The sequence below is a fragment of the Galeopterus variegatus genome, unplaced genomic scaffold (genome assembly GCF_000696425.1).
Source record: "Galeopterus variegatus unplaced genomic scaffold, G_variegatus-3.0.2 Scaffold224, whole genome shotgun sequence".
NCBI lineage: Eukaryota > Metazoa > Chordata > Mammalia > Dermoptera > Cynocephalidae > Galeopterus > Galeopterus variegatus.
The window spans coordinates 751,934-766,546 of record NW_007726335.1 but is presented as its reverse complement, the minus strand read 5'-3'; the positions used below and the strand labels follow the sequence as shown (position 1 = coordinate 766,546).

Genomic DNA, 14,613 nt, shown 5'->3' with positions numbered 1-14,613 from the left:
AGGGTCCATGAAAGTCACAGTATAGCCCTGATTTTCTAGCTTCTACCCCCATCGTTCCCTCTCCCCAGTGTCTTTTTGGTTTTCCAGACCCACTTGTACGTTTGTCCCTCTGTGGCTCTGCTCGTGCCAGATTGCTGCTTCTGTGACGGTTGCTTCTGAGGTCTTACGTCAATGTCACTGTCTTTGTGAGGCCTTCCCTGATTCCCCTTTTGTTCCTTCTAACTCACCTAGCACATCTTTGAACATCTCCAGGCTTGTCATGATTTGTTTAGATTTAGAATGTGAGTTCCATGGGGAAAGGACCTCACCTTACATCTCATGTCTACACATGCTTGACACACAATTCATAGGATAGATTTGGGTCCAGAGGATGTTTGGGAAGAAAGACAGTGGCCATAACAGAACTCTTTATGTATATGTGGTTCTTCACAGCCTGAACAATGGATTCAGCCAAAGAATAACGTAGGGGAAGAGGAACCCAACACAAGCTTCCTTTATCAATGCCAGAAAACATTTATTTCCACTGGGACCCTATGTCCAATTCTCTTCTCTTTCCAGGAAAGAACATTTCCCTTTCCTGCTCCAGATTCTACCCTGGCCACTCTCTCCTTTCTTTTTGGCTGGTCTACCCCCAGAATGTCTCCTGTATAAGGTCCTGAAGGCCCTCGGGACCTAGGCGGCCTACTGCAGTGCTAAGTTGCTTGTGAACAGATGGCAGCTGTGGTCCTATGGCACCCTCATGTGGTCACAGCCTGGTATTGAATGTCAGAAGAAGCCTGCCTGGACAGAATTTTAGGCCCGGCCTCTCTACTTCAGGCAAAGCAGCCATGTGTGGTGGGGTCCACCTTGCTTGGAGAGGAGCTGGTACGCACATCAGGTATGCTCCACACAGGGACTTCATGCAGGTATAGCAAATGGGATCAGCCCTTCAGTTGTGCACATCGTCCCGGCTTCCTCAGACTTCCCAGGACTCGTTAGCCTTCTCTAGGTCGTAGCCTCAGGGCTGCCAACACCTTGCTGGGTAACCTTGGACAGATGCATTTTTGTGGCAAATCCGGCCTTGGTTTCATGATAAGAAAGTGATAGGGTTGGACTGAAACAACTGTTTTCCAATTGTGACCTTTAGAAGTTCAGGGGCTGGAGGTCACTGCCCTCCCATCTCTCCATTTCACCCATGCTATTTTGCTTTTTATCTACCTTATATATAGGGCTTAAAAAAGGGTTCTGGGACTTAAACTTGAGAATCATTGGTTCCATGAGCTTTCTTTCAACACTAACATCTCATGATTCCCAAATGGTGTCTCCTCCCATGTGGCTACTTGGCTTCATTGTTCCAGGTTTTATGGAGTCCAACAAGCTAGAAATGATCAGAATGGAGGAAGGAAGAAATGGGAAGGCTGGTGACTAGTTGTCTAGTGTTCTTGTGGTGTGGTGGAGGGAGCTCTGGTTCAGCATTGCAGATGAAGATTTGGTCTCAGCTCTAGCCATCCACTAGCTGTGGGACTATAGACGAGCTCCTTTACTTTTCTCTGCCTCAACTCTCTTATCTGTAAAATAGATGTGGTGACTCCTTTCCTGTCCTCACAGTATTGTACAACTGAAGTAAAATAAAGAACATGTGTCCGGGTGCTTTCTGTAAACTGTAAATGGCTCTACAAACTTTGGTAATATTAACTTAGACCTCTAATCCCTCTGTTAGGATATGTGATGTCACTGGACTCTGCAGGTGCTTTTGGTGACCAGGGATGCAGGATGTGGCTGCAGAGCTACTTTTCTGGAGTTCAGTTTTGCTGCCCTGGGTCCTTCCCCAGCTGCCCTCTCTGCTTTGGAGGCCTCTGTTTCTAGGATGAAAGGAAGGCCTTGGGCCAAGTATCATGTGCCCTAATGGTCTCTTCCATCAGTGTAGAGAAAAGAAAATGGGCCCAATGTTGGCACAAGGAGTAGGAAGACCCTGTCTTGACATCCATTGGGTTTAGAAATCCATCTTTAGGGCCTACAAAGAAGCTGGTAATCAGGTTCCCAGACATCAGAAATCCTGTTTCCAGAGAGGCTTGTGGGGGCATGTACTGGGGATGATCCAGTGTCTAGACAAAGAGCCAGAGCTGGTGGGGGTCACTGGAATTGCAGGGGGCCATGGCTGGCTTTTGGTCCTGGGATGTCAGGCAGGTGCCAGATCCTGAGTTCCTGATGAGCTGATCCTAAAAGGTGACACAGCAAAAGGTCAACCTGGGCCACAGACCTCTAACAGTGCTATTGGGGGGCAATGAGATGGGGAACAATTGATACAAGGCAAAGGCAAACCAACAGGGCACAACAAGGACACTTCCAAATTCCTTTCCTGGGATACCAGACACTCTGATGAGCTATATTCCTGAGTTTCCACCTGTGTCGGGTGCCAATTCCCCACCCCCAGCTTTAGCCTGAGTGGCTGGAATAGAGGTAAGACTGTGGGCTTCCCCTTCCCTCAGATGGCCAGGCTTAAAGACCTGGGGCCACTGCTGCCCTCCCCCAATTTTCAGCCTGTGATTATGTTTAGACTCCTCCTTTCCCAGTAGCCTCAAAGTTAGGCACTGCTTTGGGCCGGCCCGTGGCTCACTCGGGAGAGTGCGGTGCTGATAACACCAAGGCCCCGGGTTCGGATCCCACAGAGGGATGGCCAGTTCGCTCACTGGCTGAGCGTGGTGCTGACAACACCAAGTCAAGGGTTAAGATCCCCTTACCAGTCATCTTTAAAAAAAAAAAAAAAAAAAAAAAAAGTTAGGCACTGCTTCTCCTGACCTGGGGTGGGGTGTGGAGGCTCTCTGGGGGTGCTGATTTGGGCTCAGTGCAGTAAGGTATATATCCTGAAGCAGTGCTGTGCTTCAAGTCAGCACTGGAAAGAGCTCGTGCTTTCAAGTCAGACTTAGCCAGGTCTGAATTTTTGGGCCAATCGCAAACTTGCTGAGCTTCATCTGCCTCCTGTACAGAGACAAGGACACCTCTTCCCAAACCAATGTATGTGAGTGCCTTGTTTTACAGCTGGCACACAGAGAGCAGGCAGGAACCAAGAATGACCCTTCACCTTCATCTGCTTGGGTTCAGCCTAACAATGCTGAAGCCATGGCAGAGCTGGCCATGAACATAACCTCTGACCACCCCATCTTTGTATCAGCCAGTACTAGCCATCACCAAACATCATGCAAGCCCCGAGAATCCTGCCATGACCAAGCCCACCCTCACCACACTTTCTACATTGCTCTAATCCACCCCATGGAGTCTCAGGCAGAAGATGCAGAAAATGAGGAGGGGGAGATATGGCCTCAGGTTCTTGATTCTGAGCTTTCTAGGCAACTGACTCACCTGGGTCAATTCCCATTCCTCGTCCTTGGGGACCTGGCTATTTTTGCCAGTGAAGTGACAGCTCCTAAGGCCCAGAGTGCCAGCACTGGCATGTAGACACAGCTGCTTTGCTATGTTGTGGCGAAGGTCCCTCTGGGTTGTGTACTCAAAGTACTGGAAGTCAAGACAGGAGGAAGCAGGTAGAGGTTCTGAGTAGCAGGCAGAGGTTCACCCAGCACCCTCCAAAACCACCTGCCCTGAGATTCTAACCATAGACAGCCTCCTGGGGAGGAAATTGAGTGGGCAAGGCCATGCCAAGACTAGTAATTTATGTGCTGCCTTCATGATTTTTACCATATCACCATATCTGGTTTGTACTGGAATAAGTTACTTAATATCTTTTCTTTAAATTAATTAAAAATTAAAATTTAACTTAGCTTCATTTTAAGCTACGTCTGTGAAATCATGTGTTTGATATGCTAGTTTTTTTTTTTTTTCTTGGCAACTGGCCAGTATGGGGATCTGAAGCTAGTTCTGCTTTTGCCAATAAAATACTACCAAATTAAAAAATGTTCATCCAGGGCCGGCCCGTGGCTCACTCAGGAGAGTGCAGTGCTGATAACACCAAGGCCACGGGTTTGGATCCTAAATAGGGATGGCCGGTTGGCTCACTGGCTGAGCGTGGTGCTGACAACACCAAGTCAAGGGTTGAGATCCCCTTACTGGTCATCTTTAAAAAAAAAAAAAAAAAGTTCATCCATGTACCACCTAAAGTCATCTTGCAGGCCAGTGGGTACAGGAAACTGCTTTAGAATGACTGTCTTCATTTGCATATGCCGGCAGCCTGTTCAGCGTCCCATGGCACTCCTTTCCTCGCTTCAGCTCTGTTTTAAGTGCCTCTTCCTTACCAGACGCTGGGCATTCAGGGTAGATTGAGGGACGGGGTAGGGGAGGTCACCAGTTATTCCTCAGGGAGGTGCTGGGGCATTGTGGGGTGTGGGGTACATTCCCAGGACATCAGGTAACTACGAGATGTCACAGGTGGTTGTTTTGGGGTCACTGCTAGGTGGTAGGATCAGAGTGGTAGCCTCTGGGCAGGGGAAGCATTCAAGATAAAAACTGAGTGTAGGTGAGGGACAGTGCTCAAAAATTTTCCACTCCCCCCACCTCACCCAGCAGCTGGCCTCCTCCAGCAAGCCTTCTCTGATGGATAGTCCTCTCTTGCACCCACCACTGTCACCCAGTGCTCTCTCTGGATGTCCCAATTCAGACTTAAGACCTTGTCTGTCTGTGTCATGAACACTCCTCAGACTGGGAGCCTGCTGAGGGCAGGGATGGAATCTCCTCCTCCTTGTGGATCTCCTCCACCCCACCCCTCAGGAAAGGACTATTTAGGGTAGAGAAAGGGAGCCTGTGAGGAGAGGAGTGCCCCAGAGGCAGGCTTCTTTTGGGCTGTATACCTGGTTGCCACCAAGGCCATGGCAGGAGTACATGATGAGGGGCTTCCCCCCACGGTTGTTCTCACCCACATCCAGGCACTGATTGATGCCAAGGTTCTTGATCTGCAGAAGAGTAAGCAGAGAGTGGAAGCGGGATAACATAGTCAGGTGTTTCTCAGTATGTGGTGTGGGGCCCACGTGGAATAAGTTTGCATGGCTGGATTTCCTATCTGTGATTTTTCTACTCTGCTCACCTCTGCCATTAACCTGGATGCCTGGAGTTTATAACAAAGTGAGATGCAGAGCCCCAGATGCTGGGAGGGGCAGGACTGTACACCCTCTGTGGGGCAGGATCGGCAACCTCCCAGGATGCCAGGTCCCTGGAAGGAGCCCCTCGCACATGGGAGTTTCCTTGTGGGCAGAGGTTCTCAAAGTGTGGCCCCCAGACCAGCAGCATCACCTGGGAACTTGTTAGAAATGCATATTTTCAGACTTCACTCTAGTCCTCAATCAGAAACTCTGGGGATGGGGCCCGGCAGTGTGTGTTTTAACACATCTTCCTGGTGGTTCTGATGCACGTTAGTATTTGAAAACCACTGCTTATGGGTCATTCTCACCTTACAAGATTTTTTAGCTCTCTCTAGAAGCCCCAAAGTGGCCTCTCAGTCTTCCTCCTGGATAAAGGAGGGTGGCAGGTAAAAGTCATCTCTTGTCTGTCATCTATCTGTGGGGTAAGTGGTCTCAAAATTCTCCAGGGGGTGCTGTCATGATGAGTGGGCAGGTTGGTTCTTAACACTTACAGCTCCGTAGAAAGTGGGCTTCAGGTCAGGAACAAACATCTCTGGGTAGATGTTGTGCAGGAACCAGGAAAAGTTGTGACAGTGTAGTTGTTCCCTCAGCTTCAGTCGTTCCGAAATGTCACCAAAGGATTTCTGTCAACCAAGCCAGCCCCCTAAGGGTCAGTCCCACCAGTCTTGACCTTCCTGCCCAGGTTGACGTAGCCTGGACAGCATGGAGCTCCTACAGCCATGTTCTCATAGCTCATTCCTGCTCAGGACTTGCTAGGGCTACCGGCTAAGCCTCATTTCCAATTCTGAACCTCCTGCCTTGGCTTTGGGAACTCTGTCCCTAGCCCCCGTACTCACTCATCTCCTGTGACTTTCCAGACAGTTCTCTCCCAGTCCCCAATTCTGAGTGTCTCAGAGCCATTCCTCCTGTCAAAGGTTCTGCCTCCAAATCTCTTCTCCCTTACCTCCCCTCCTGAGCGATGCTGGGGGTCTCCAGGTAGGGACAACCAATCTCCTCTCCTCATTCTCCAGCCTTCCAAATCTATGTGGCCTCAGGCCCTCCACTGGGCTCTGGCTCACAGGGCTCTGGGGTGAAGGGAGGCGCCAGAGAGTGGAGATGGGGTGGGCTTCTGCTGTGAAGCCCTGACCGGGTCTGGGATTCTGTCCTTCTCTTCCTCTGAACACCCGCTGAACATTTCCTCTCACCTCTTGGGCCATCTTTGCTGCCTGCAGATTTCTCCTATAGAAAATGCTCTTGTAGTTGTCCATCCAGACTTCAGCCAGGCGCACTTGGTTGCGAGCAATGACACTGACGCCTTTGGGAAAGGTGTGGGGGCTCTTGGTACGGAACACGTGGCCTACCACAGAGCAGGGGATAATCTCCAGCTGGCCCCCACACTGCCATACCTGATTTAAGAGGAGACAGGATGGTGCCTTCAGTGCGGTGGGTGGGACAGTCTTCCCCCAAGCTGTTCTGTTCCTATAGTGCCAGACCCCAGGTCCAAGGACTCAGGCAAATTCTGCTCTCTCTCCCTGGTAAAAAGGACATTGACCAGGCTTCTTCCTACACCATGACTACACAATCCTAGGCTCTCTGATGTTAGTTCATGCTGATTTAAGCAAACAGAGATGTGCAGGGTCCTGAAGTTACCAGGGCCCACTTTAGAGAAAAGATTGTTGGTTAACTTAGTGTCTGTACACCTACTTTGAGCTCTGATCACTTGGCTTTTTGACCTGGAAATGTGATTTTATCAGCTCACCCAGGTGTTACTGAAAACTCAAGCTCCCCAAAATTAGAGCATCAATGCATTAATTAATAGCAAGGATAGTCAACTGCCAGGTGACATCTGGTAGTCACCTGTATCCTTAGCACGCTAGCTTCCCAGGAGAGAGATTGACAGAGGTCAGAGGCTCATTGAGGAGCCCCAAATCAGAACACTCGGAGTTATGGTGACTGGCATGGTGACCCTTCTCCATGCCAGTGGGCTAGCTTAAGACATTTGTCCCACTGGTCTCTTCTCTTGGGTTTTAGATTGGGAGGTATGTTATTCATTTTAGTATGGCAGCAACAGAAATACATAATCATAGTTATAGTAACAGCAGATATCAATTAGGTGCTTAATGTGTGCCAGACACTGTGTGAGGTGACTTCATGAGCTCATTTACTTACTGATTACTTTTCCACTGGCATGGGGATTTGTGTAGATTTCATAGAGAGGCAAGGTTCTTCCTGACCTAATCTTAATTTGCCTAATTCCTGGAATTGCTCAGAGTTCTGGTGTCGGTCAGAATTGGGGCCACCATCTTCTGCTACAGTCGTGAAGAGCTTGTTGAGCATAAGTAGGGATACTCCAAAGGCTACCAGGGCATGTGTCCTTTGACCTGGGAAGGGGAGCCTGATTTTTCTAGAAAAGGATGGTGATTGGTTACTGACCTATTTCTACCTTCACCCTAACCCTTTTCCCATAGATATTGCAAGAGTCCCCAGTCCCCAGATGTCCAGTCCTTATTTCCCCTATTATCCTTTCCCTCTCAGCAGTTCTGCCAGTAATTTGTTTCAAGCTGTGCCATCTGATTACCAAAGCCCTACTGCCACAGACAGGGAGTGAGGGCAGAGGAAGGGTGGAGCCATGAGGGGAAACAGCCACCCTTTGGAATTCAGTTGCAGATGTGACATCCCTGAGGCTGCTGCTGCCTGAGAGATGCTCCTCAAGATGTCCCCTGGGATGTTGTGGTTTCCCATGAAGCCCTCTTCGCTCTCACCCGGAAGGACATTTCCACGTTCTCCCCTCCCCAGATCTCCATCTGATTATCATAGGTACCGATGTGCTCAAAGTAGGACTTGGAGATGGAGAAGAGGCCACCAGCAAACGTCGGGGATCTAGAGAGACAGAGGGAGAAGCAAGTGCATCTTCTGCCAGAGGCGAAGTGGGAGCCTGACAGGGAAAGCTGTCTGTGGATCCCCTCCTAGGCCTCCTGGCCTCCCTCCCCCTCCTTTCCTCTTTCCTGAGACATGCAGCCTCTCTTCCTCTGAGTCACCCATTCACTGAGCTTTTAGTATGTCCTTTTTATCTTCTAGGACCAGGTCAAGGAGAGATGCCATTATCGTTACTCTCCTCTAAAAGGCACTCATTCATTTATTCAACCAAGGATGTATGAAACATTGGCTACCAGGGCCTCTCCTACATGTTGGACATATGAAGCTGAGAGAGACAGATCCAATTCCCTGAAGGCTCAGTCTAGTAGCGGAGGGCTGAGCTTCTATTGTTCACTTTTTGGCAGCAAAGTGCCTGGAGTGTAGTAGACACTCAGTTTTCAGAAGCTGCATGAAATTGTTTTTGAAAATAGGTGGGATTCAGGGCCGACCCTGTGGTGCACTCGGGAGAGTGCGGCGCTGGGAGCGCAGCAACGCTCCCGCCACGGGTTCGGATCCTATATAGGAATGGCCGGTGCACTCACCGGCTGAGTGCGGCGCGCGGGTGACACCACACCAAGGGTTGCGATCCCCTTACCGGTCACGAAAAAGACAAAAAATATATATATATTTGGGCCGGCCCATGGCTCACTCAGGAGAGTGCGGTGCTGATAACACCAAGGCCTCGGGTTCGGATCCCATATAGGGATGGCCGGTTCGCTCACTTGGGAGAGCGTGGTGCTGACAACACCAAGTCAAGGGTTAAGATCCCCTCACTGGTCATCTTTTAAAAAAAAAAAATAGGTGGGATTCAAACCATGAATGAATGAATGAATATTATCAGCTGGGCCGACTCCATTCTGTTTCAGGGTCCCTGGCCTTAGAGGAGCTATAAAGCCACAGTGTTAGAAGCTTAGTCTAACTGCTTTATACTGCATGAGAAACTTTAGCTTTGGAGAAAAGCTGCCAGTTGCTTTGAACAGGGGAAACTGATAAGATGTGCTCCTTGATGCAGGGTGGGAAGTGAGGTGAGACCAAGCTCAATTTGGACTACAGGGAGCATTTGGAGGTTATAAAAAGATTCCAGCTTTCTGGGGCTGGCTGGTTAGCTCAGCTGCTGGTTAGAGCTTGAACCCTGGACCTTGGTGTTATCAGCACCACGCTCTAACCAACTGAGCTAACCAGCCAACCCTATGCATTCCTAGAATTCAGACACTAGCTTGCTCATAAGGTGTGGGCCTAAGGATTAGGGTAGTCACATGGAAAAGGGGAAGTATAAGCAAAATGGAAGGCCAGGATGGGAGCTGGGGAAGATGGGGCAGGAACACATAATCATTAGCTGTTGGCCTCTGCATTGGGCCAGGCTAGGGCTTTGCTGCCTTCAGTGGGTAGCTTCATGGGGTACAACAAAGCAGAAAGATACTGAAACCTCCTCTGTAACCCCAGAAGCTATCAAGGTGCTTTATACACAGTGGGGGCTCAATCAAGTTTCATTGGGCTGATCTATCAAGGTGACTACGTAGGAGCTGACTTTGGTGTTACCCTGATGCTCTTCATTTTGCCCTGAAATTGGCTCCTGTAGCCATTTTCTGGGAGGAATTGCAGTCGGGAAACCCTGTGCTCAGGCTGGCTTCCTGTCACTGGTTCTGGCCTCTCCCAGAATTCCTAAGCCAGCTTTGGTAGGGTGTAGAGAGGCTCAGAGAATCCTGGAACTCCAGATGAGTGCTTTAAAGCTAACCCCTTCCTCTCAAGGGTCCCCCCCCCACCCACAGGAGCCTGTCTCTTGTCTTTGAGAAGTCTCCCAGACCGAGAAGTCGTCATTGACAAATTAGCTATGAGGATAAACCCTACATGGGGAACTTCACTATAGAACCACAACCAACAGGCAACCTCTGGTAAACACCCTGCATTTTGAAGTCTACTTCCTGGGATCCCCTGGCTCCTCTACCTCTCCCCTTAGCCTCCCATTATCTTAGAGGGTAGAGGGCAGGAGGGTACTACCAGTATTCCTCCTGGTGAAGTACTATGTGAGGCACCTTGGGTGAGCCATGCATGCTACCAGGGCATTTGGACCAAGGAGCAAATTCATTCCTCAGACATTGGAGCTTTGTCTTCCAGATGTATGGTCTTTGCACATGGAAGCCAGGGACATCAGTGATGGGTGGGGGACAGGTGCCTCGTCCCTGACTGTGCTGCTGTGTGCCTGGTCCCCAGCGTGGGGAGGGGGAATTTGTTACTGTACACACCAAACAAAAAGTGTCTATGAAACAACAGAGGTTCAGTAGGCAGTTCCAATTTCTTTTCTGCTCATGCTATCTCTTTTCCCTCTCTCTTAATGGATACAGAGCAGCTGGCTGTTCAGGATCCATGGAATTCCTTCCTGTGGCACCCATTTGGGCCCTTGCGGGTGAGATCTGGGCAGTTTCTTAGGATTTGGGGCATGTGGAAGGGAGTAATTCCTTCTCTCCCCTCCTTTCAGACTTTTCCTCTTGTCTCTGGCTACTGTATCCCCAGCCTGTGCTTCCCTCCAACCCTGATATATATTCATTCAGCTAACCCTTAAACCTCCTGGCCAGTATAGGGAAAAAATGGAATAAATAATCTAAAACCATAGGATACTCTAAAAGTCACTCCTCAACTCAGTTTGTCTAAGACAACTGTTAAAATAAACTTCTGGTCTCTAATACCACTAACAGGCAATCTGGGGAGGGAAGGACAGGGTGGGTGTAAGAGGGTGTAAGCCCAGTTGGGCATTAAACAGTGGATTAAATTTTTTTTTTTTTCCTTTTTTTGTCTTTTTTACTGACCGATATCAGGATTGCAACCCTCGGTGTCGCGCCCGTACCGGGGACCAGCAACGGGATCGCAACCCTCGGTGTTGCGCCCGCACCACGCTCAGCCAGTGAGCGGGAACCAGTCTCCACATGGGATCCGAACCCTCGGTGGGAGCGCTGCTGCGCTCCCAAGCGGCGCACGGGCCAGCCCAACAGTGGATTAATTTTCAACTACCCACCCTACAGCTTGGGCTGGCAGACTATAGCCTGTGGGCAAAATCTGGCCTGGCTGCCTTTTTTATAAGGCTCTGGGGCAAAAAATGGTTTTTACATTTTTAAATGATTGTAAAAAAAAAAAAATTAAAAAATAAACAAAGAAGAATATACGACAGACAGTATGTGGCTGGCAAAGCCTAAAATATTCACTATCTGGACATTTACTGAAAAAGTTCAGGGCAACTGCAATAAGCTGCAAGCTGTGGAAAGCCTATCTATTCTCTGCGGTAACACTAAAGTCATGGGTTCAGATCCCCATATTGGCCAGCCGCCCCCCCTCATCCCCCCAAAAAAATGAAAAAGAAGAAAAAAATGGAAAAAAGCCTAGCTGGTTAGCTCAATTGGTTAGAGCACAGTATTATAACACCAAAGTCAAGGGTTCAGATCCCCATTCTGGCCAGCTGCCAAAAAAACACAAAAAAAAAACAGAAAAAAATTTTCTTAGAATATGTTCTTGGTTTTTTCAAAGATAGTGACCTAGGAGCATACACCACACCCTCTTATTACAATGGCTATTCAACAATGGTGCCCTCGGGCTGGCCGGTGGCGCACTGCTACAGTGCGCCCGCTTGGGAGCGTGGCGGCGCTCCCGCCGAGGGTTCGGATCCCACATACAGACCGGCCGCTCACTGGCTGAGCAAGGTGCAGGCGCAACACCGAGGGTTGCGATCCCATTGCTGGTCCCGGTCCAGTATGGGCGCGACACTGAGGGTTGCGATCTGTTGCCGGTCACGAAAAAAGACAAAAAGGGAAAAAAAACAATGGTGCCCTCTACCCACTGGCTCTCACCTGCTCTGCAAGTACTAGTCATGTCCTTCCATGTACAGGCAGGAAGAAATGAGATAAAGTGTGGATAGCCCTTAGTCCAGTACTTGGCACACAGTAAGTGATAAGACCAAGCTGATAGGTGTGAGGCAGTACAGTGCCAGTTAGGACTTGGGGTCAGACAGGCCGGATGGGTATCTTGCTCTACCATTTGCTAGCTGCATGACCTGACATCAACTGTATATGACTACAAGCCTCAGCGTTCTCACCTGTAGACCAGGCTAACCATAGTACTTACCTCAAAGGGAGTGAGGATGAAATAAAATATGTCAAGTGCGTGACAGAGCACCTAATGTTGATGTGAGATGGCCCAGGTCCTTGGAACTGGGAGGGATGGGGCCCTGGAGGCCAGGTCAGGGGCTCAGCAGACTGTGGTCCTTACTTGATGGGGTAGGTCTCATCCTTGCGCCTCTGCTTCTCCCGTGGAGGTAGAGTCTCCCAGCCGAAGGTCAGGCTCCAGTCAAAGTTGCCACGGCTATGGACTTTGCCCCTCTCGACAGGCTTGGAGAACTCGAAAGTGTTAAGGTCGATGGTGACAATGTCCGGGCTCACCACCACTGTTTTGTCCTCAGCAATTCGAGCTAAGAGGGGCTCCAGCCAGCCGTGGAAGCACTCGCCTGCAGACCCAGACCAGAAGGCCGCACTCAGGGTCCTGCTCACAGCGGAGCCCCAGCCCCACCCCAGGGCAGGGAGAGAGACCTGGGAGGGTAAGAGGAGCCTCCACCTACTCCCTAGTTATGGGCAGAGAAACACAAGCAAGCTCCACAGCTGTAGGGAGCACAGCAAGATCTGTAAACCTCCTACTGACCCTTCCCCCCGCAAAGATGGAGGCAGCTTTAGAAAGGAGAATGGAGGTCTAAGGAGAGTAACATAGTCAACTCAAGTGATCCACAAGTCCAGGAAAGGCACTAAGTGAATACCTTCAGGGTTTCCATCCTTATCCAGTCAAATCAGACCTCCCCACCAAGTGTGGATTTCAGTGTGTGTGTTCCCTGTCCCAGGAGTATTTGCCTCTAAAGCTTTAGTTCCAATTGTAGAAGAATAATCCCTTTCATCTGTCTAGCCCTTTGAGATTTTCAGTGAACTTGTGCATATATTACTTCATTTGGCTCTCAAAGTAATAATTTTGTTAGGTGAGTAAGGTTGGTATCCTCATTCCCATTTTACAGATAAGGAAATTGAGGCTTAGTTAGTGGCAGAGTCAGAAATCAAAACAGCGTTTCTGACTCCAAGTCTAGAGCTTTCCCTAATATATATCACTGCTCTTAGGGAACATTTTTTTCCCCTGACAAAGGTGTGGAGGTGTTTGGTTTTGGGAAAGAAGAAAGCCTTCCTGGCTCCATGTGGAAAAACAAGGAAAGCCTCACATGAACCAGTTTTCAGTTATAATAGGAGGCCTCTCTGAGAGTCTGAGCCCAGAACAAGGTACAGTTGGGGCAGAGAGGAAGGGATGAGTGTCTGGGGCTCCAGAACACACTGCCAGCAATTTTGGGTCCCCAATTGTTTGGGGCTCTTTGTGCCTCCTCATAAGACATCTTTGGAATTAGGGTAGAATGGGAAGGGGCCATGGTGATGCTGTGGTGCCAGCTCCTCATTATAGCAGGGGTGGGCACAGGACCAGGGTGCACTCCTGGGTGCTGGGCCGGCACTCTTCTACTCACAGTGAGCATCCAGGAACGTGAGCACCTCTGCCTGTGCCACGCTGGCCCCCAGCAGCCGGGCGGTGATCAGCCCCTTCCGCTCCTCCTGCCGCACCACCCTCACGACCTGCAGCTGTGTCACGTACTGCTCCAGCTTCTCCTTCAAGTACTCTGGAAGGGATAGTGCCATTGTTAACAGCTCACCACTTTGTTACAAACCTAATTCCCTGTGGGCACCAAGCCCGGGTGCTCTTAGGCCTCCAGCCCGCCTGCATTCTAACCGTCCCACACCTATGAGTGCTGACTGTCCAGAATGGAGATGCACTAAGAAATTCCACAGAAGCTAAAGGTGGGGAAGGGGTGGAAGGGGAGGATGGGGAGGAGGAGGAGGAAGCCTGCCTGTGGCCAAGCCCTCCCTGCCAGGATGCTGGCTCTGCGGTGCTGGATCCTGTGCCTGTTTACCTAGGAACCTTCTCTGACGTCTGAGACAGCACCTCAGAGTTGTATCTCTGGTCTCAAACAAAGTACAAACTTCTGACAACGGCCCTCAGATGCCTCTTGGTCTCCCTGCCCTCTTAGCCACCATCTCTCAGAGCTGCAATTCCAATCTCCTCTCCTGTCACAACTGGTGGCTGGAGCAGTCATTTCTCAGTGTCTACGATTCCCTGTTTGCCAGGCTCTTCACAGTAAGTTTGAGAGGCAGAGGACACACACATGTTGATCTCTTGCTTGCTGAATCTGCAGCAAGAAGTCTTACTCTAATCTTCTTCATTGCCTCCTCTGCAAAGGGAATTCTTTAAGAAAATGAAAACATGCCACACAGCTTTTGATTATATTTTTAAAAACATGCACTGAGTGCCTACAGTGTGCCAGAAAGTGTTAGGGACTGGGGTACAGCAGTGACCCAGACCGATGTGAACATTTGTCCTAAGGAAAACACTGCCTGGGGAGCAAGGCCAACCAGGGAACAGGCGATTTTGGACAGGTGACACGGGGTTGGGGAGGTGCAGAAGGTCCAGCCACCCTGAATTTGAGGAGGGCAGGGGAAGCTTTTGAAGGGAGGGGTATCTCTGTTGAGATCTCCAGCTCCTTCTTTTTTTTTTTTTTTTTTTTTTTTTTTTTTTTTCCCTGTCCGGCAAC

The 14,613-nt window shown here is 49.7% G+C and overlaps 1 protein-coding gene across 1 annotated transcript in view; it reads right to left on the bottom strand.

Annotated features, from left to right (window-relative positions):
* Window positions 1-422: 422 nt before the first annotated feature.
* GALNT6 (polypeptide N-acetylgalactosaminyltransferase 6) overlaps window positions 423-14,613 on the bottom strand; it is a 22,905-nt gene continuing 8,714 nt past the window's right edge. The window contains exons 3-10 of the mRNA XM_008566145.1: window positions 13,495-13,644; window positions 12,216-12,450; window positions 7,808-7,925; window positions 6,251-6,451; window positions 5,558-5,689; window positions 4,779-4,880; window positions 3,340-3,492; window positions 423-2,198 (exon numbers count right to left, since the gene is read on the bottom strand). Of these exons, the coding sequence (XP_008564367.1) occupies window positions 2,085-2,198; window positions 3,340-3,492; window positions 4,779-4,880; window positions 5,558-5,689; window positions 6,251-6,451; window positions 7,808-7,925; window positions 12,216-12,450; window positions 13,495-13,644 (1,205 nt within the window). The 3' untranslated portion in view covers window positions 423-2,084. The remainder of the gene's footprint in view (window positions 2,199-3,339; window positions 3,493-4,778; window positions 4,881-5,557; window positions 5,690-6,250; window positions 6,452-7,807; window positions 7,926-12,215; window positions 12,451-13,494; window positions 13,645-14,613) is intronic.